At 47.0% G+C, this 22,509-nt stretch overlaps 1 protein-coding gene across 8 annotated transcripts in view; it reads left to right on the top strand.

Annotated features, from left to right (window-relative positions):
- LOC110491227 (kelch domain-containing protein 3) overlaps window positions 1–22,509 on the top strand; it is a 92,930-nt gene that overhangs the window by 32,207 nt on the left and 38,214 nt on the right. For all 8 annotated transcript variants that reach the window (XR_016487073.1, XR_016487072.1, XM_036945887.2 and 5 more), the window contains 2 exons: window positions 5,601–5,687; window positions 12,514–12,622. Coding sequence is in view for 6 of the 8 variants with exons in the window: in XM_036945887.2 (XP_036801782.1) it covers window positions 5,601–5,687; window positions 12,514–12,622 (196 nt within the window). In the remaining 2 variants the exon portion in view is untranslated. The remainder of the gene's footprint in view (window positions 1–5,600; window positions 5,688–12,513; window positions 12,623–22,509) is intronic.

Here is a 22,509-nt window from a genome sequence, read left to right as displayed (position 1 = left end):
CCCACTGTTCCTGTTTCTGTGTCTTTAGGGCCCCACTGCTCAGCTCCCACCAGAGGGACGACGTAGCCACTCAGCCTGTAAGAGACAGACAGACAGACACACAGACAGACGTTGCATTTTTCAACCTTTTAACTGTTATTATAGCATTTTGGCAGAGTTGATCTCTAAAGCACTTTCAGTTATGAACAGTGGCAATTAAAAGGCTCTAATGTCAATGCATTCAGCATAAGATTAACAGAGAAGACTTTAATGTCAATGCATTCATTATAAGTTCAACAGAGAAGACTAATGTCAATGCATTCATTATTCAACAGAGAAGGGTAAAATTGTCCCGCTTTCTTACTTTTATGATGTCATTATGTTATATTGACTGCAGTTCTCTCCTCCATGACCTGTTCTTTCTTTCTTTAGGGCCCCACTGTTCTTGTTGGGGTGTGTTTGTGTCTTTAGGGCTCCACTGATCCTGTTGGGGTGTCTTTTGGGCCCCATTGTTCCTGTTGGGGTGTTTTTAGGGCCCCACTGTTCCTGTTTCTGTGTCTTTAGGACCCCACTGTTCCTGTTGGGGTGTGTTTGTGTCTTTAGGGCCCCACTGTTCCTGTTGGGGTGTGTTTGTGTCTTTGGGGCCCCATAGTTCCTGTTGGGGTGTGTTTTACGTCTTTAGGGCCCCACTGTTCCTGTTGGGGTGTGTTTGTGTCTTTAGGGCCCCACTATTCCTGTTGGGGTGTCTTTAGGGCCCCACTGTTCCTGTTGGGGTGTATTTAGGGCCTCACTGTTCCTGTTGGGGTTTCTTTAGGGCCCCACTGTTCTTGTTGGGGTGTGTTTGTGTCTTTAGGGCTCCACTGATCCTGTTGGGGTGTCTTTTTGGCCCCACTGTTCCTGTTTATGTGTCTTTAGGGCCCCACTACTGCTGTTGGGGTGTCTTTAGGGCCCCATTGTTCCTGTTGGGGTGTGTTTGTGTCTTTAGGGCCCCACTGTTCCTGTTGGGGTGTATTTAGGGCCCCTCTGTTCCTGTTGTGGTGTCTTTATGGCCCCACTGTTCCTGTTGGGGTGTCTTTAGGGCCCCACTATTCCTGTTGGGGTGTCTTTAGGGCCCCACTGTTCCTGTTGGGGTGTCTTGAGGGCCCCACTTTTCCTGTTGGGGTGTCTTTAGGGCCCCACTATTCCTGTTGGGGTGTCTTTAGGGCCCCACTGTTCCTGTTGGGGTGTCTTGAGGGCCCCACTTTTCCTGTTGGGGTGTCTTGAGGGCCCCACTGTTCCTGTTTATGTGTCTTTAGGGCCCCACTACTCCTGTTGGGGTGTCTTTAGGGCCCCACTGTTCCTGTTGGGGTGTCTTTAGGGCCCCATTGTTCCTGTTGGGGTGTTTTTGTGTCTTTAGGGCCCTACTGCTCCTGTTGGGGTGTCTTTAGGGCCCCACTGCTCCTTTTGGGGTGTCTTTAGGGCCCCACTGTTCCTGTTGGGGTGTCTTTAGGGCTCCAGTACTCCGGTTGGGGTGTCTTTAGGGCCCCACTACTCCTGTTGGGGTGTCTTTTGTGCCCCACTGTTCCTGTTTCTGTGTCTTTAGGGCCCCACTGTTCCTTTATCATTGTCTTTAGGGCCCCACTGTTCCTGTTTCTGTGTCTTTAGGGCCCCAATGTTCCTGTTGGGGTGTGTTTGTGTCTTCAGGGCCCCACTGTTCCTGTTGGGGTGTGTTTGTGTCTTTAGGGTTCCACTTTTCCTGTTGCTGTGTCTTTAGGGCCCCACTGTTCCTGTTTCTGTTACTTTAGGGCCCCACTGTTCCTGTTGGGGTGTCTTTAGGGCCCCACTGTTCCTGTTTCTGTGTCTTTAGGGCCCCTCTGTTCCTTTGGGGTGTGTTTGTGTCTTTAGGGCCCCACTGTTCCTGTTGGGGTGTGTTTGTGTCTTTAGGGCTCCACTGTTCCTGTTGGTCTGTCTTTAGGGCCCCACTGTTCCTGTTGGGGTGTGTTTGTGTCTTTAGGGCTCCACTGATCCTGTTGGGGTGTCTTTTGGGCCCCACTGTTCCTGTTGGGGTGTCTTTAGGGCCCCACTGTTTCTGTGTCTTTAGGGCCCCACTGTTCCTGTTGGGGTGTGTTTGTGTCTTTAGGGCACCACTGTTCCTGTTGGGGTGTGTTTGTGTCTTTAGGGCCCCACTGTTCTTGTTGGGGTGTGTTTGTGTCTTTAGGGCTCCACTGTTCCTGTTGTGGTGTCTTTAGGGCCCCACTGTTCCTGTTGGGGTGTCTTTAGGGCCCCACTATTCCTGTTGGGGTGTCTTTAGGGCCCCACTGTTCCTGTTGGGGTGTCTTTAGGGCCCCACTGTTCCTGTTGGGGTGTGTTTGTGTCTTTAGGGCTCCACTGATCCTGTTGGGGTGTCTTTTGGGCCCCACTGTTCCTGTTTGTGTATCTTTAGGGCCCCACTACTCCTGTTGGGGTGTCTTTAGGGCCCCATTGTTCCTGTTGGGGTGTGTTTGTGTCTTTCGGGCCCCACTCTTCCTGTTGGGGTGTCTTTAGGGCCCCATTGTTCCTGTTGGGGTGTCTTTAGGGCCCCACTGTTCCTGTTGGGGTGTCTTTAGGGCCCCACTGTTCCTGTTGGCGTTTCTTTAGGGCCCCACTGTTCCTGTTGGGGTGTCTTTAGGGCCCCACTATTCCTTTTGGGGTGTCTTTAGGGCCCCACTGTTCCTGTTGGGGTGTCTTTAGGGCCCCACTGTTTCTGTTGGGGTGTCTTTAGGGCCCCACTATTCCTGTTGGGGTGTCTTTAGGGCCCCACTGTTCCTGTTGGGGTGTCTTTAGGGCCCCACTGTTCCTGTTGGGGTGTCTTTACGGCCCCAGTGTTCTTGTTGGGGTGTGTTTAGGGCCCCACTGTTCCTGTTGGGGTGTGTTTGTGTCTTTAGGGCCCCACTGTTCCTGTTGGGGTGTGTTTGTGTCTTTAGGGCCCCATAGTTCCTGTTCGGGTGTGTTTTACGTCTTTAGGGCCCCACTGATCCAGTTGGGGTGTCTTTTGGGCCCCACTGTTCCTGTTTATGTGTCTTTAGGGCCCCACTACTCCTGTTGGGGTGTCTTTAGGGCCCCATTGTTCCTGTTGGGGTGTGTTTGTGTCTTTAGGGCCCCACTGTTCCTGTTGGGGTGTATTTAGGGCCCCTCTGTTCCTGTTGTGGTGTCTTTATGGCCCCACTGTTCCTGTTGGGGTGTCTTTAGGGCCCCACTGTTCCTGTTGGGGTTTCTTTAGGGCCCCACTTTTCTTGTTGGGGTGTGTTTGTGTCTTTAGAGCTCCACTGTTCCTGTTGGGGCGTCTTTAGGGCCCCACTGTTCCTGTTAGGGTGTCTTTAGGGCCCCACTATTCCTGTTGGGGTGTCTTTAGGGCCCCATTGTTCCTGTTGGGGTGTGTTTGTGTCTTTAGGGCCCCACTGTTCCTGTTGGGGTGTATTTAGGGCCCCACTGTTCCTTTTGGGGTGTCTTTAGGGCCCCACTGTTCCTGTTGGGGTGTCTTGAGGGCCCCACTTTTCCTGTTGGGGTGTCTTGAGGGCCCCACTGTTCCTGTTTATGTGTCTTTAGGGCCCCACTACTCCTGTTGGGGTGTCTTTAGGGCCCCACTGTTCCTGTTGGGGTGTCTTTAGGGCCCCATTGTTCCTGTTGGGGTGTTTTTGTGTCTTTAGGGCCCCACTACTCCTGTTGGGGTGTCTTTAGGGCCCCACTGTTCCTGTTGGTGTGTCTTTAGGGCCCCACTGCTCCTTTTGGGGTGTCTTTAGGGCCCCACTGTTCCTGTTGGGGTGTCTTTAGGGCCCCACTACTCCTGTTGGGGTGTCTTTTGTGCCCCACTGTTCCTGTTTCTGTGTCTTTAGGGCCCCACTGTTCCTTTATCATTGTCTTTAGGGCCCCAATGTTCTTGTTGGGGTGTGTTTGTGTCTTTAGGGCCCCACTGTTCCTGTTGGGGTGTGTTTGTGTCTTTAGGGTTCCACTTTTCCTGTTGCTGTGTCTTTAGGGCCCCACTGTTCCTGTTTCTGTGTCTTTAGGGCCCCACTGTTCCTGTTAGGGTGTCTTTAGGGCCCCACTGTTCCTGTTTCTGTGTCTTTAGGGCCCCTCTGTTCCTTTGGGGTGTGTTTTTGTCTTTAGGGCCCCACTGTTCCTGTTGGGGTGTGTTTGTGTCTTTAGGGCTCCACTGTTCCTGTTGGTCTGTCTTTAGGGCCCCACTGTTCCTGTTGGGGTGTGTTTGTGTCTTTAGGGCTCCACTGATCCTGTTGGGGTGTCTTTTGGGCCCCACTGTTCCTGTTGGGGTGTCTTTAGGGCCCCACTGTTTCTGTGTCTTTAGGGCCCCACTGTTCCTGTTGGGGTGTGTTTGTGTCTTTAGGGCACCACAGTTCCTGTTGGGGTGTGTTTGTGTCTTTAGGGCCCCACTGTTCTTGTTGGGGTGTGTTTGTGTCTTTAGGGCCCCACTGTTCCTGTTGGGGTGTCTTTAGGGCCCCACTATTCCTGTTGGGGTGTCTTTAGGGCCCCACTGTTCCTGTTGGGGTGTCTTTAGGTCCCCACTGTTCCTGTTGGGGTGTCTTTACGGCCCCAGTGTTCTTGTTGGGGTGTGTTTGTGTCTTTAGGGCTCCACTGATCCTGTTGGGGTGTCTTTTGGGCCCCACTGTTCCTGTTTGTGTGTCTTTAGGGCCCCACTACTCCTGTTGGGGTGTCTTTAGGGCCCCATTGTTCCTGTTGGGGTGTGTTTGTGTCTTTCGGGCTCCACTGATCCTGTTGGGGTGTCTTTTGGGCCCCACTGTTCCTGTTTGTGTGTCTTTAGGGCCCCACTGTTCCTGTTGGGGTGTCTTTAGGGCCCCACTGTTCCTGTTTCTGTGTCTTTAGGGCCCCTCTGTTCCTTTGGGGTGTGTTTGTGTCTTTAGGGCCCCACTGTTCCTGTTGGGGTGTGTTTGTGTCTTTAGGGCTCCACTGTTCCTGTTGGTCTGTCTTTAGGGCCCCACTGTTCCTGTTGGGGTGTGTTTGTGTCTTTAGGGCTCCACTGATCCTGTTGGGGTGTCTTTTGGGCCCCACTGTTCCTGTTGGGGTGTCTTTAGGGCCCCACTGTTTCTGTGTCTTTAGGGCCCCACTGTTCCTGTTGGGGTGTGTTTGTGTCTTTAGGGCCCCACTGTTCCTGTTTGTGTCTTTAGGGCCCCACTACTCCTGTTGGGGTGTCTTTAGGGCCCCACTGTTCCTGTTGGGGTGTCTTTAGGGCCCCACTGTTCCTGTTGGGGTTTCTTTAGGGCCCCACTGTTCCTGTTGGATTGTTTTTAGGGCCCCACTCCTCCTGTTGGGGTGTCTTTAGGGCCCCACTGTTCCTGTTGGGGTGTCTTTAGGGCCCCACTGCTCCTGTTGGGGTGTCTTTAGGGCCCCACTGCTCCTGTTGGGGTGTCTTTAGGGCCCCACTGTTCCTGTTGGGGTGTCTTTAGGGCCCCACTGTTCCTGTTGGGGTGTCTTTAGGGCCCCACTGTACCTGTTGAGGTTTGTTTGTGTCTTTAGGGTGGGTGGCTGTTTGACCTTGATACTTGTCATATGAATGAATATGTTTTTTAAACAGAAATACATTTCCCCTATATGTTCATGTTATATTCATTTTCCTGTTTCCTTTCCTCCAGTTTCCTACAACGGGGAGCTGTATATATTTGGGGGCTATAACGCTCGTCTGGACCGACACTTCAATGACCTCTGGAAGTTCAACCCAGGTGATCAACCGTTCTAAGAACATTCTCCATCCATTCTACGCTCTGAGGTTTGATAGGATACGTACGAGCTAGTGTTGTGTTGGTAGGATACGTACGAGCTTGTGTTGTGTTGGTAGGATACGTACGAGCTAGTGTTGTGTTGGTAGGATACGTACGAGCTAGTGTTGTGTTTGTAGGATACGTACGAGCTAGTGTTGTGTTGGTAGGATACGTACGAGCTAGTGTTGTATTGGTAGGATACGTACGAGCTAGTGTTGTGTTGGTAGGACAGGCAGGGAGCTAGTGTTGTGTTGGTAGGATACGTACGAGCTAGTGTTGTGTTGGTAGGATACGTACGAGCTAGTGTTGTGTTTGTAAGACCGGCAGGGAGCTAGTGTTGGGTTGGTAGGACAGGCAGGGAGCTAGTGTTGTTGGTAGGACAGGCAGGCAGGGAGCTAGTGTTGGGTTGGTAGGACAGGCAGGGAGCTAGTGTTGTGTTGGTAGGATACGTACGAGCTAGTGTTGTGTTGGTAGGACAGGCAGGGAGCTAGTGTTGTGTTGGTAGGATACGTACGAGCTAGTGTTGTGTTGGTAGGATACGTACGAGCTAGTGTTGTGTTTGTAGGACCGGCAGGGAGCTAGTGTTGGGTTGGTAGGACAGGCAGGGAGCTAGTGTTGTTGGTAGGACAGGCAGGCAGGGAGCTAATGTTGGGTTGGTAGGACAGGCAGGGAGCTAGTGTTGTGTTGGTAGGACAGGCAGGGAGCTAGTGTTGTGTTGGTAGGATACGTACGAGCTAGTGTTGTGTTGGTAGGACAGGCAGGGAGCTAGTGTTGGGTTGGTTGGACAGGCAGGGAGCTAGTGTTGTGTTGGTAGGATACGTACGAGCTAGTGTTGTGTTGGTAGGACAGGCAGGGAGCTAGTGTTGTGTTGGTAGGACAGGCAGGGAGCTAGTGTTGTGTTGGTAGGATACGTACGAGCTAGTGTTGTGTTGGTAGGATACGTACGAGCTAGTGTTGGGTTGGTAGGACAGGCAGGGAGGTAGTGTTGTGTTGGTAGGATACGTACGAGCTAGTGTTGGGTTGGTAGGACAGGCAGGGAGCTAGTGTTGTGTTGGTAGGACAGGCAGGGAGCTAGTGTTGTGTTGGTAGGATACGTACGAGCTAGTGTTGTGTTGGTAGGATACGTACGAGCTAGTGTTGTGTTGGTAGGATACGTACGAGCTAGTGTTGTGTTGGTAGGATACGTACGAGCTAGTGTTGTGTTGGTAGGACAGGCAGGGAGCTAGTTTTGTGTTGGTAGGATACGTACGAGCTAGTGTTGTGTTGGTAGGACAGGCAGGGAGCTAGTGTTGTGTTGGTAGGATACGTACGAGCTAGTGTTGTGTTGGTAGGATACGTACGAGCTAGTGTTGTGTTGGTAGGACAGGCAGGGAGCTAGTGTTGGGTTGGTAGGACAGGCAGGGAGCTAGTGTTGGGTTGGTAGGATACGTACGAGCTAGTGTTGTGTTGGTAGGATACGTACGAGCTAGTGTTGTGTTGGTAGGATACGTACGAGCTAGTGTTGTGTTGGTAGGATACGTACGAGCTAGTGTTGTGTTGGTAGGACAGGCAGGGAGCTAGTGTTGTGTTGGTAGGATACGTACGGGCTAGTGTTGTGTTGGTAGGACAGGCAGGGAGCTAGTGTTGTGTTTGTAGGACCGGCAGGGAGCTAGTGTTGGGTTGGTAGGACAGGCAGGGAGCTAGTGTTGTTGGTAGGACAGGCAGGCAGGGAGCTAATGTTGGGTTGGTAGGACAGGCAGGGAGCTAGTGTTGTGTTGGTAGGACAGGCAGGGAGCTAGTGTTGTGTTGGTAGGATACGTACGAGCTAGTGTTGTGTTGGTAGGACAGGCAGGGAGCTAGTGTTGGGTTGGTTGGACAGGCAGGGAGCTAGTGTTGTGTTGGTAGGATACGTACGAGCTAGTGTTGTGTTGGTAGGACAGGCAGGGAGCTAGTGTTGTGTTGGTAGGACAGGCAGGGAGCTAGTGTTGTGTTGGTAGGATACGTACGAGCTAGTGTTGTGTTGGTAGGATACGTACGAGCTAGTGTTGGGTTGGTAGGACAGGCAGGGAGGTAGTGTTGTGTTGGTAGGATACGTACGAGCTAGTGTTGGGTTGGTAGGACAGGCAGGGAGCTAGTGTTGTGTTGGTAGGACAGGCAGGGAGCTAGTGTTGTGTTGGTAGGATACGTACGAGCTAGTGTTGTGTTGGTAGGACAAGCAGGGAGCTAGTGTTGTGTTGGTAGGACAGGCAGGGAGCTAGTGTTGTGTTGGTAGGATACGTACGAGCTAGTGTTGTGTTGGTAGGACAGGCAGGGAGCTAGTGTTGTGTTGGTAGGACAGGCAGGGAGCTAGTGTTGAGTTGGTAGGACAGGCAGGGAGCTAGTGTTGGGTTGGTAGGATACGTACGAGCTAGTGTTGTGTTGTAGGATACGTACGAGCTAGTGTTGGGTTGGTAGGACAGGCAGGGAGCTAGTGTTGGGTTGGTAGGACAGGCAGGGAGCTAGTGTTGTGTTGGTAGGACAGGCAGGGAGCTAGTGTTGTGTTGGTAGGATACGTACGAGCTAGTGTTGTGTTGGTAGGATACGTACGAGCTAGTGTTGTGTTGGTAGGATACGTACGAGCTAGTGTTGTGTTGGTAGGATACGTACGAGCTAGTGTTGTGTTGGTAGGACAGGCAGGGAGCTAGTTTTGTGTTGGTAGGATACGTACGAGCTAGTGTTGTGTTGGTAGGACAGGCAGGGAGCTAGTGTTGTGTTGGTAGGATACGTACGAGCTAGTGTTGTGTTGGTAGGATACGTACGAGCTAGTGTTGTGTTGGTAGGACAGGCAGGGAGCTAGTGTTGGGTTGGTAGGACAGGCAGGGAGCTAGTGTTGGGTTGGTAGGATACGTACGAGCTAGTGTTGTGTTGGTAGGATACGTACGAGCTAGTGTTGTGTTGGTAGGATACGTACGAGCTAGTGTTGTGTTGGTAGGATACGTACGAGCTAGTGTTGTGTTGGTAGGACAGGCAGGGAGCTAGTGTTGTGTTGGTAGGATACGTACGGGCTAGTGTTGTGTTGGTAGGACAAGCAGGGAGCTAGTGTTGTGTTGGTAGGACAGGCAGGGAGCTAGTGTTGTGTTGGTAGGATACGTACGAGCTAGTGTTGTGTTGGTAGGACAGGCAGGGAGCTAGTGTTGTGTTGGTAGGACAGGCAGGGAGCTAGTGTTGAGTTGGTAGGACAGGCAGGGAGCTAGTGTTGGGTTGGTAGGATACGTACGAGCTAGTGTTGTGTTGTAGGATACGTACGAGCTAGTGTTGGGTTGGTAGGACAGGCAGGGAGCTAGTGTTGGGTTGGTAGGACAGGCAGGGAGCTAGTGTTGTGTTGGTAGGACAGGCAGGGAGCTAGTGTTGTGTTGGTAGGATACGTACGAGCTAGTGTTGTGTTGGTAGGATACGTACGAGCTAGTGTTGTGTTGGTAGGATACGTACGAGCTAGTGTTGTGTTGGTAGGACAGGCAGGGAGCTAGTTTTGTGTTGGTAGGATACGTACGCGCTAGTGTTGTGTTGGTAGGACAGGCAGGGAGCTAGTGTTGTGTTGGTAGGATACGTACGAGCTAGTGTTGTGTTGGTAGGATACGTACGAGCTAGTGTTGTGTTGGTAGGATACGTACGAGCTAGTGTTGTGTTGGTAGGACAGGCAGGGAGCTAGTTTTGTGTTGGTAGGATACGTACGAGCTAGTGTTGTGTTGGTAGGACAGGCAGGGAGCTAGTGTTGTGTTGGTAGGATACGTACGAGCTAGTGTTGTGTTGGTAGGATACGTACGAGCTAGTGTTGTGTTGGTAGGACAGGCAGGGAGCTAGTGTTGTGTTGGTAGGACAGGCAGGGAGCTAGTGTTGTGTTGGTAGGATACGTACGAGCTAGTGTTGTGTTGGTAGGACAGGCAGGGAGCTAGTGTTGGGTTGGTAGGACAGGCAGGGAGCTAGTGTTGTGTTGGTAGGACAGGCAGGGAGCTAGTGTTGTGTTGGTAGGATACGTACGAGCTAGTGTTGTGTTGGTAGGACAGGCAGGGAGCTAGTGTTGTGTTGGTAGGACAGGCAGGGAGCTAGTTTTGTGTTGGTAGGACAGGCAGGGAGCTAGTGTTGTGTTGGTAGGACAGGCAGGGAGCTAGTGTTGGGTTGATAGGACAGGCAGGGAGCTAGTGTTGGGTTGGTAGGACAGGCAGGGAGCTAGTGTTGGGTTGGTAGAGCAGGCAGGGAGCTAGTGCTGGATTGGTAAGACAGTCATATGGGTTGGTAGGACAGGCAGGGAGCTAGTGTTGGGTTGGTAGGACAGGCAGGGAGCTAGTGTTGGGTTGGTAGGACAGGCAGGGAGCTAGCATTGGGTTGGTAGGACAGTCATGTGAGTTGGGAGGACAGGCAGGGAGCTAGTGTTGGGTTGGTAGGATAGTCATGTGGGCTGGGAGGACAGTCATGTGGGTTGGGAGAGCAGGCAGGGAGCTAGTGTTGGGTTGGTAGGACAGTCATGTGGGTTGCTAGGACAGGCAGGGAGCTATTGTTGGGTTGGTTGGACAGGCAAGGACTGAACATCGCGGGCCTGGGTAGGGTAGGGACTGACCGTTTCGGGTCTGTGCACTGCTTTTGATCAGGGCCTGTAGTGATCTATAGGGGATATGGTGCCATTTGGGGCACTGTGTCACTGAGCCACCTATTCCCGCTGTTCTAAATCTGTCCACTAGATGGCAGCACAACCTCTCTGTTCAGGCCTTGATCTATGGCGCTGAAAGACCTGAACAGCTTGTTGCCATGGTGATGCCTTATAAGGGATGATTGAATACTGAGCAGCCACACAGTCACTGATCTATCTGCCACACAGAGTGGAGAGAGATAGAAAAAGAGGTTATGCTGTTTCTGATGTACAAAGTTCTATATTAATAAACTAATGTTGTCCTCCTGGCTGTAACCTCTCTCTCCGTCCTATCGTCCTCTTTGTCTGTTCTAAATAAAGGGACCAGATGAATATATTGAAGAGTTCAATAGAGACTAGATCAGGTTTATGTAACATTAACTACCTGAGGTTGTCTACTTCTAAATAGAGATACAACACAGCCACCTACCTACCTATTACCCATTACCTATTACCACCTACCTATTACCCATTACCTATTACCACCTACCCATGACCTATTACCACCTACCTATTACCCCATACCCATTACCTATTACCACCTACCTATTACCTATTGCCACCTACCTATTACCCCATCCCCGTTACCTATTACCACCTACCTATTACCCCATACCCATTACCTATTACCACCTACCTATTACCCCATTACCTATTACCACCTACCTATTACCCATTACCTATTACCCCATACCCATTACCTATTACCACCTACCTATTACCCATTACCTATTACCACCTACCCATTACCTATTGCCACCTACCTATTACCTATTACCCCATACCCGTTACCTATTACCACCTACATATTACCCATTACCTATTACCCCATACCCAAAATGTCAGTCTCTCGATGTGCAAAACTGATAGAGACATACCCCAAGCGACTTACAGCTGTAATCGCAGTAAAAGGTGGCGCTACAAAGTATTAACTTAAGGGGGCTGAATAATTTTGCACTCCCAATTTTTCAGTTTTTGATTTGTTAAAAAAGTTTGAAATATCCAATAAATGTCGTTCCACTTCATGATTGTGTCCCACTTGTTGTTGATTCTTCACAAAAAAATAAAGTTTTATATCTTTATGTTTGAAGCCTGAAATGTGGCAAAAGGTCGCAAAGTTCAAGGGGGCCGAATACTTTCGCAAGGCACTGTACATATGAGATGAGTAATGTACGGTTTGTAAACATTATATAAAATGGCATTGTTTAAAGTGACTAGTGATACATTTATTACATCCAATTTTTTATTATTAAAGTGGCTGGAGTTGAGTCAGTATGTTGGCAGCAGCCACTCAATGTTAGTGATGGCTGTTTAACAGTCTGATGGCCTTGAGATAGAAGCTGTTTTTAAGACTGTCGGTCCCAGCTTTGATGCACCTGTACTGACCTCGCCTTCTGGATGATAATAGGGTGAACAGGCAGTGGCTCGGGTGGTTGTTGTCCTTGATGATCTTTTTGGCCTTCCTGTGACATCGGGTGGTGTAGGTGTCCTGGAGGGCAGGTAGTTTGCCCCCGGTGATGCGTTGTGCAGACCTCACTTCCCTCTGGAGAGCCTTACGGTTGTGGGCGGAGCAGTTGCCGTACCAGGCGGTGATACAGCCCGACAGGATGCTCTCGATTGTGCATCTGTAAAAGTTTGAGAGGGTTTTAGATGACAAGACAAATTTATTCTGCCTACTTGTGCCTTCTTCACCACACTGTCTGTGTGGGTGGACCATTTCAGTTTGTCCGTGATGTGTACGCAGAGGAACTTAAAACTTACTACCCTCTCCACTGCTGTCCCATCGATGTGGATGGGGGCTGCTCCCTCTGCTGTTTCCTGAAGTCCACGCTCATCTCCTTTGTTTTGTTGACGTTGAGAGTGAGGTTATTTTCCTGACAACACACTCCAAGGGCCTTCACCTCCTTCCTGTAGGTCGCCTCGTCGTTGTTGCTAATCAGGCCTAACACTGTTGTGTCGTCTGCAAACTTGATGATCGAGTTGGAGGCGTGCTTGTCCATGCAGTCATGGGTGAACAGGGAGTACAGGAGGGGGCTGAGAACGCACCCTTGTGAGGCCCCAGTGTTGAGGATCAGCGAAGATGAAATGCCATGGTGTGGTGGATAAACATTATTTTTCTAACATGATTGTGTGTGTGTCCTCCAGAGGCGTTCTCATGGAAGAAGGTGGAGCCTCAGGGTAAAGGTCCGTGCCCCAGGAGGAGACAGTGCTGCTGCTTGGTGGGAGATCGTATCATCCTGTTTGGAGGAACCAGGTAAGATTCAGTAGTTTTTAGTACACATCATAGTAGTCTTTGGCGGTTTGTCATACAGACCTTGTGCCTTACTGGGATATTCAGTAATACTGGCACTGAACAGAAGGGGCGTTGTTTTCAAACCCCACTCATACTCTGTAATCTGAAGATTTAGTAATGCTAACAAGTACATGTAAATCCCCATAGAGAATGCTACCTAAATGCTAACGAGAGCATTGCAAACTTTTTCTACAGTCTCTGACCTAAAGTATTTGCAGGACAGACATCCCAGCTCATAAAGTTATACAAGTAACTAAAATATGCTACTCACTGTTTGCTCCATGCCCAAAACAAATAGTAGACAACATGGCTCTTTATCCAGGAGGGAATTTTCTGCTGTTACCAAGCAAATTATTTTGGGAAGAAGTGAACTAGTTACTAAATTAACAAACCAAATGCACAACGGCAGAGCATTTAGCACATTTTAGACAGTTAACTTAATAGTTATCAGATATCTAGCTGGCAAACATCTAGTTGTGCATTCCCTCCTGTAACTAGATCAGCTGGCACATGCTGCACAACTTTATTTTTTAGGTTTAAAAATAAAATGGAACCTTTTTATTTGACTCCCAAGGCTCTGGTCTCTCGTCGTTGTGCTTGTTAACAAACACCACATGTATGGGAACTACCAGTAAGATTCAAAATCAAACAGTATATGACAGGTGAAATGAAGAACACAACCCTTTTTCACTTAAAAAGTAGCTACAAATATTCACATTTATAAAAAATCTTTAAATAAATATTTTTAACAGCTCAGAGTCCCAGCCCCCATGTCTTCCAGCCCTGCTCAGCCCACCTCTGAACCCCACTGAGACCGCCTGATACTGGGGATAACAGCTCAGTCCCAGCCCCCATGTCTTCCAGCCCTGCTCAGCCCACCTCTGAACCCCACTGAGACCGCCTGATACTGGGGATAACAGCTCAGTCCCAGCCCCCATGTCTTCCAGCCCTGCTCAGCCCACCTCTGAACCCCACTGAGACAGCCTGATACTGGGGATAACAGCTCAGAGCCTTACCCTGCTGGAAAGGCCCGGCTACACTGACATCATTAGCTTTCACCTGCAGGAGAAAGTGTTTGATAAAATATTTTTATTAGAATGACTGGTGTTATTAGTCATGTAATGACTGTGGTGTTAGTAGTCATGTAATGACTGTGGTGTTATTAGTCATGTAATGACTGTGGTGTTAGTAGTCATGTAATGACTGTGGTGTTATTAGTCATGTAATGACTGTGGTGTTAGTAGTCATGTAATGACTGTGGTGTTAGTAGTCATGTAATGACTGTGGTGTTAGTAGTCATGTAATGACTGTGGTGTTATTAGTCACGTAATGACTGTGGTGTTAGTAGTCATGTAATGACTGTGGTGTTAGTAGTCATGTAATGACTGTGGTGTTAGTAGTCATGTAATGACTGTGGTGTTAGTAGTCATGTAATGACTGTGGTGTTAGTAGTCATGTAATGACTGTGGTGTTAGTAGTCATGTAATGACTGTGGTGTTAGTAGTCATGTAATGACTGTGGTGTTAGTAGTCATGTAATGACTGTGGTGTTAGTAGTCATGTAATGACTGTGGTGTTAGTAGTCATGTAATGACTGTGGTGTTAGTAGTCATGTAATGACTGTGGTGTTAGTAGTCATGTAATGACTGTGGTGTTAGTAGTCATGTAATGACTGTGGTGTTATTAGTCACGTAATGACTGTGGTGTTATTAGTCACGTAATGACTGTGGTGTTATTAGTCATGTAATGACTGTGGTGTTATTAGTCATGTAATGACTGTGGTGTTATTAGTCATGTAATGACTGGTGTTATTAGTCATGTAATGACTGGTGTTATTATATTGGCTGTGGTGTTATTAGTCATGTATTGACTGTGGTGTTATTAGTCATGTAATGACTGTGGTGTTATTAGTCATGTAATGTCTGGTGTTATTAGTCATGTAATGACTGTGGTGATATTAGTCATGTAATGACCGTGGTGATATTAATCATGTAATGACTGTGGTGTTATTAGTCATGTAATGACTGTGGTGTTATTAGTCATGTAATGACTGTGGTGTTATTAGTCATGTAATGACTGTGGTGTTATTAGTCATGTAATGACTGTGGTGTTATTAGTCATGTAATGACTGTGGTGATATTAGTCATGTATTGACTGTGGTGTTATTATATTGGCTGTGGTGTTATTAGTCATGTAATGACTGTGGTGATATTAGTCATGTAATGACTGTGGTGATATTAGTCATGTATTGACTGTGGTGTTATTAGTCATGTAATGACTGTGGTGATATTAGTCATGTAATGACTGGTGTTATTATATTGGCTGTGGTGTTATTAGTCATGTAATGACTGGTGTTATTAGTCATGTAATGACTGTGGTGATATTAGTCATGTATTGACTGTGGTGATATTAGTCATGTAATGACTGTGGTGTTATTAGTCATGTAATGACTGTGGTGATATTAGTCATGTAATGACTGGTGTTATTATATTGGCTGTGGTGTTATTAGTCATGTAATGACTGTGGTGATATTAGTCATGTATTGACTGTGGTGTTATTAGTCATGTAATGACTGGTGTTATTAGTCATGTGATGATTGCGTTCTGTGGGACTTCCCCTGGGATTTAGTTTGAAGGATAGTCTTACAGGAGTCATGATTTCCTGTCGTCAGGCAGCAGATAGGGAGGGGTCATGGTGTGGGTAAGATAGGGAAAACAAGCGTCTTTGTGATAGTCTGTTGTCTGACCAGGGGAGGAAATACAACACCTCTCGTCTCAGACAGACAGGCAGATGGGCTGATGTCCTGTGGTAGGATCCCTTTATCTATATATATCTACAGCCTACCGTTGTATCCACACACACCTACACATGTCCACACACACCTACACATGTCCACACACACCTACACATGTCCACACACACCTACACATGTCCACACACACCTACACATGTCCACACACACCTATACATGTCCACACACACCTACACATTTCCACACATATCCACACACACCTACACACATCCACACACACCTACACATATCCACACACACCTACACACATCCACACACACCTACACATATCCACACACACCTACACATATACACACAGACCTACACATATCCACACACACCTACACATTTCCACACGTATCCACACACACCTACACATATACACTCACACCTACACATTTTCACGCATATCCACACACACCTACACATATCCACACACACCTACACTAGAGGTCGACCGAATATGATTTTTCAACGCCGATACCTATACCGATTAGTCGGCTGATTTTAAAAAAAAAAATTATGTTATTTATTTATTTGTAATAATGACAATTTCAACAATACTGAATGAACACTTATTTTAACTTAATATATTACATCAATAAAATCAATTTAGCCTCAAATAAATAATGAAACATGTTCAATTTGGTTTAAATAATGCAAAAACAAAGTGTTGGAGAAGAAAGTAAAAGTGCAATATGTGCCATGTAAGAAAGCTAACGTTTAAGTTCCTTGCTCAGAACATGAGAACATATGAAAGCTGGTGGTTCCTTTTAACATGAGTCTTCAATTTTCCCAGTGACGTTTGAAACGATATTAGTGCATACCCCGCTAACTAGCTAGCCATTTCACATCGGTTACACCAGCCTCATCTCGGGAGTTGATAGGCTTGAAGTCATAAACAGCTCAATGCTTGAAGCACAACGAAGAGCTGCAGTCATACGCACGAAAGTGCAGTTTGAGTGAATGCTTACGAGCCTGCTGCTGCCTACCGCCGCTCAGTCAGACTGCTCTATCAAATCATAGACTTAGTTATAACATAATAACACGCAGAAATACGAGCCTTAGGTCATTAATATGGTCGAATACGGAAACTATCATCTCAAAAACAAGACGTTTATTCTTTCAGTGAAATACGGAACCGTTCCGTATTTTATCTAACGGGTGGCATTCATAAGTCTAAATATTCCTGTTACATTGCACAACCTTCAATGTTATGTCATAATTACGTAAAATTCTGGCAAATTAGGCAGCCCAAATTGTTGCATATACACTGACTCTGCGTGCAATGAATGCAAGAGAAGTGACACAATTTCACCTGGTTAATATTGCCTGCTAACCTGGATTTAAATATGCAGATTTAAAAATATATTCTTCTGTGTATTGATTTTAAGAAAGGCATTGATGTTTATGGTTAGGCACACATTGTTTTTTATAAGATAAGATTAATGGTAGCTAGCAACTTACCTTGGCTTACTGCATTCGTGTAACAGGCAGAGGCTCCTTGTGTAGTGCAATGAGAGGCAGGTGGTAAGAGCTTTGGACTAGTTAACTGTAAGGTTGCAAGATTGAATCCCCCGAGCTGACAAGGTGAAAATCTGTCGTTCTGCCCCTGAGCAAGGCAGTTAACCCACTGTTTCTAGGCCGTCATTGAAAATAAGAATGTGTTCTTAACTGATTTGTCTAGTTAAATAAAGATTAAATGAAGTAGTTAAAAAATACCGATTTCCGATTGTTATGAAAACTTGAAATCGGTCCTAATTAACACACACCTACACATATCCACACACACCTACACATATACACACAGCTGGGTGTCTGTTTGCCTCCCTGGCTGGCTGTCTGTCTGTCTGACTTCCAGGCTTTGTTTCTGTCCGTCTGTCTGTCTATTTGGGTGTTGTTTCCTGATACTGTAAAAATGAGTCTGATCCCTACAATACAACGTGGTCACCCACAGCTGATCCCTGATGAACTCTGAGCAAGGTGGTCACCCACAGATGATCCCTGATGAACTCTGAGCAAGGTGGTCACCCACAGCTGATCCCTGATGAACTCTGAGCAAGGTCCACAGATTGTCTGTTTAGTTACACTAAGACACTAGACCCACACACAGGTTCATATTAGGCTGGGCTGTTGTTGTTTACAATAAGACAATGGTTCCCAAACTGTTTCAATCAGGCCCCCATTCCATCATTGGGGAACATTTACAAGTTTCAGAGCTAAGTTGAAAGCCGGACCCTAAAAAACTCCCCGCCGACCACTCGCGCGCCCCCTAACCACTCGCGAGCCCCCGACCCCCCCTGCGCGCCCCCTGACCACTCGCCTGCCCCCCTCCCCCCCTGACCACTCGCGCGCCCCCCGACCACTCGCGCGCCCCCCGACCACTCGCGCGCCCCCCGACCACTCGCGCGCCCCCCGACCACTCGCGCGCCCCCCGACCACTCGCGCGCCCCCCGACCACTCGCCCGCCCCCTCCCCCCCCCGACCAATCTCTCGCCCCCTCAGTTTGGGAACCACTGCACTAAGACACTTAAGACCCACACTCAGGCTGAGGACCAAGTCATAACAGCAGCTGATTTACTTTCCCTCCTATTTAAACAGTGGAGAGGAGAAGTGTGCCCTGAGTCGGAGGTGTCCTCCCTGTGTCCATCTTTATTGTGACACCTTACCTGCTTAGATTTCACACAGGACATTGTGTGTTTATTGAAATACATGTGGGTATCTTATTCTTTGAGATGTATTACATGTTGATCATTTAGCCGTTATCTGTTATCCAGAGTGACATACAGTCAGTTCTGTTAACCAAGCTAGGATAGACAACCACATATCAGTCATTACCAGGAAATCAGAGCTAGTTACAAAAGAATCAAAATCAAATCAAATGTATTTCTATAGCCCTTCGTACATCAGCTGATATCTCAAAGTGCTGTACAGAAACCCAGCCTAAAACCCCAAACAGCAAGCAATGCAGGTGTAGAAGCACGGTGGCTAGGAAAAACTCCCTAGAAAGACAAGACAAGTGTTAGTGCCAGAAAGGGGATCAGTTGAACAACTGAATGCATTCAACCCAAATGTGTCTTCTGCATTTTCTGCAGAATGGCAGATTTTTCCACCTTGCCGGCTCTGGGATTTGAACCAGCGACCTTTGGGTTACTGGCCCAACACTCTTAACCACTAGGCTACCTACCTGTATGTCTGTGGAACGTCTATAAGCCAATGTGCTCTGTGTTTTGTGTTTATTTTCCTGGGGCTTAACTACTTTCAGAGTCATTAGGCAGCTATTAACCCCAGCTTTAACCCTAGCTTTAACCAGCTAAAGACTTATTTGTTTCTGTCTAAATTAAATAGACAAACGCCTGCTCGGCCCATCATGAATTACCCAGCAGACACCTTGCTTGTGTTCTTTATAACACTTCCGGATCCTAGGAAGCGTGGCAAGGAAACACTGTCAGATTTATGTGTGAGTGTGTTTGTGCGTAGGAGCGTGGCTAAGAAACACTGTGTAAATTTATGAGGACTCTTCTATACCACTATTGTTTATCTTTCAGTCTGAGCCAGACCAGAACACTGAATGATATTTATTTAAAACATTCTGTTGTATTTATTCACTCTTTATGATATTTACTTTACCTGCAGGAATTTGTTGGCCATTAATTTATTGTTTTAGTGAAGCACAATAAAAGGATTTAAGTCGTGGGCCCGCTGTGTTCTCACTGTGTTCAAAGGGTCAGCTATAGGACTGGACTAGAGGTGTTTGTCTGGGAAACTCTCACCTTAACTAACCCTATTAGAACCCTGTGTGGGAATTATTACAGCAATATAGACTGGGGGAAACTGGGTACACAACAGAGCAAAATGGATGTTCATTAGGTTGAAGCCCATTAGGGGCTGTATTTTTATTCACTATTGACTGTTGTTTTAACGTGTGCTTTAGGACAGCAACTTGGAATTAGTTCCCATTTATAAAGTGATTTAGTGCAGCAGTTTAACCTGGGTGTGTATGAGAAAGAGATCTGCCAGCAACACACAGTCTCTCTCTCTCACACACACACACTCCTCACCTCCACTTACTCCAGAGTAAACAGCCTGCTGAGCTGTAGAGAGGCAAGACATTCTGTCCTGATTTATGAGCTCAGGGAGCCTCCTCTCTGTGTCACACAGCGACACCCGAACCCTAACCCTCTGTTACCCCTCACTGGTCCTCTGGGGCTCTGGTTAACTCATCTACTCAAACAGGCAGCATGCATGAGTGACTCCACCTGCACAGACCTTAGCCTAGCAACACTAGCTCTATAGTCACTCTCTATGTCTAATATTACACTGTCTGATACTAGCTCCATAGTCACTCTGTCTAATAATACACTTTCTGATACTAGCTCTATAGTCACTCTGTTGTACTTTCTGATTTTTTATTTTTTATTTTACCTTTATTTTAGTCAGTTAAAAACACATTCTTATTTTCAATGACAGCCTTTTCAATCACTAGTGGGTTAACTGCCTGTTCAGGGGCAGAACGACAGATTTGTACCTTGTCAGCTCAGGGATTTGAACTTGCAACCTTCCGGTCACTAGTCCAACGCTCTAACCACTAGGCTACCCTGCCGCCCCATATGATACTAGCTCTATAGTCACTCTCTATGTCTGTTATACTAGCTCTATAGTCACTCTCTATGTCTGTTATACTAGCTCTATAGTCACTCTCTATCTATTGTTACATGTTCTAATACTAGCTCTATAGTCACTCTCTATGTCTGTTATACTAGCTCTATAGTCACTCTATCTATTGTTACATGTCCTAATACTAGCTCTATAGTCACTCTCTGTGTCTGTTATACTAGCTCTATAGTCACTCTCTATGTCTGTTATACTAGCTCTATAGTCACTCTCTATGTCTGTTATACTAGCTCTATAGTCACTCTCTATCTATTGTTACATGTTCTAATACTAGCTCTATAGTCACTCTCTATGTCTGTTATACTAGCTCTATAGTCACTCTCTCTGTCTTTTACATCCAGTCTGGTGAATGTCCAGCTATCTCCAGTCTGGTGAATGTCTAGCTACCTCCAGTCTGGTGAATGTCCAGCTACCTCCAGTCTGGTGAATGTCCAGCTACCTCCAGTCTGGTGTGGGTCTAGCTACCTCCTGTCTGGTGAATGTCCAGCTACCTCCAGTCTGGCAAAATGTCTTGCTACCTCCAGTCTGGTGTGGGTCCAGCTACCTCCAGTCTGGTGAATGTCCAGCTACCTCCAGTCTGGTGTGGGTCTAGCTACCTCCAGTCTGGTGAATGTCCAGCTACCTCCAGTCTGGTGAATGTCCAGCTACCTCCAGTCTGGTGAATGTCCAGCTACCTTCAGTCTGGTGTTGGTCTAGCTACCTCCAGTCTGGTGAATGTCCAGCTACCTCCAGTCTGGTGTGGGTCTTGAAGCCAGTTAATGATTCACTGGTACAGGCAGCACCTGCTGGACCCATGTAGTGTCAGTACACTGTGGCTCTCACTTTTGTCTGTGTGTCTGTCTGAAGTTGGGGACCGGACATCTTCAGATGGACAAGGTGTAAACCGGAACGTGACAGCTTGGCATGCTGCGAGCTGGGCCTGGCCCAATCAGACGCCTTGACTTGTTTTGTGTGTATATATTAGGGATGTTGCTGCTGGCTAACAGGCCTTCATTAACGAGTGAACAAACAGTAAAATGACGTGTCCAACAGAATATACTCTGCATGCATACAAGGAACATATTCAAATATACACTATCGTCATACAAGGAACAGATTCATATATACACTATCGTCATACAAGGAACATATTCATATATATACATATAAGGAACAGACATTTTTCATAAAGAGCTTAATGGAAACGGGCTGGGTATTGTTGCATATCGTCTTACAGTCAAGCAGCTGTCGCCTATTATTAGACATGCAGCTCCTGTAATGAAGCAGCTAATTAAACGTAATTTAAACATGTCAAATTGTCTGTAAAAGTCTGTTGGAAACAGTTCACCTGAGTGTTTCTGTAAAAGTCTGTTGGAAACAGTTCACCTGAGTGTTTCTGTAAAAGTCTGTTGGAAACAGTTCACCTGAGTGTTTCTGTAAAAGTCTGTTGGAAACAGTTCACCTGAGTGTTTCTGTAAAAGTCTGTTGGAAACAGTTCACCTGAGTGTTTCTGGAAAAGTCTGTTGGAAACAGTTCACCTGAGTGTTTCTGGAAAAGTCTGTTGGAAACAGTTCACCTGAGTGTTTCTGGAAAAGTCTGTTGGAAACAGTTCACCTGAGTGTTTCTGGAAAAGCCAGTTGGAAACAGTGTGTCTGTAAAAGCCAGTTGTAGACAGTTCACCTGAGTGTGTCTGTAAAAGCCAGTTGGAAACAGTTCACCTGAGTGTTTCATATGTGCCAGAGCTGAAAACCTCAAACGTAGAAAGACTGGGAACCTAATAGCAACAACTAGGATGGGTTGCCAATATGACTAGGATTGTACCTTTGGGCTTCTGGACAACGAAATAAAGTTGATATGAAAATCAATAGAACAGGAGAGAAATGCTGGTTAATGACATGAGGAAGTCTTTTATAAAATAATTACCCCCACATATCTATGGATGGATTTTGGCTAGGCTACTGTGAAGCAAGGTAAGACATGCCTCATTATCAGAAGTAAAGTAGTACGTTCAGCTTTCAAACAATGATACTGCCTAAAGCTCCCATTACATTATACTGCCTCAAGCTCCCATTACATTATACTGCCTCAAGTTCCCATTACATTATACTGCCTCAAAGCTCCCATTACATTGTACTGCTTCAAGCTCCCATTACATTATACTGCCTCAAGCTCTCATTACATTATACTGCCTCAAGCTCTCATTACATTATACTGCCTCAAGCTCTCATTACATTATACTGCCTCAAGCTCTCATTACATTATACTGCCTCAAGCTCTCATTACATTGTACTGCCTCAAACTCCCATTTTCACGATACTGCCTCAAGCTCCCATTTACACAATACTGCCTCAAGCTCCCATTTACTCGATACTGTCTCAAGCTCCCATTTACTCGATATTGCCTCA

Source organism: Oncorhynchus mykiss, chromosome 16 (assembly GCF_057628025.1).
Source record: "Oncorhynchus mykiss isolate SJ-2025 chromosome 16, ASM5762802v1, whole genome shotgun sequence".
Taxonomy (NCBI): Eukaryota; Metazoa; Chordata; class Actinopteri; order Salmoniformes; family Salmonidae; genus Oncorhynchus; species Oncorhynchus mykiss.
The sequence above is the reverse complement of the archived record's forward strand: the minus strand, read 5'-3'. Positions and strand labels throughout refer to the sequence as shown.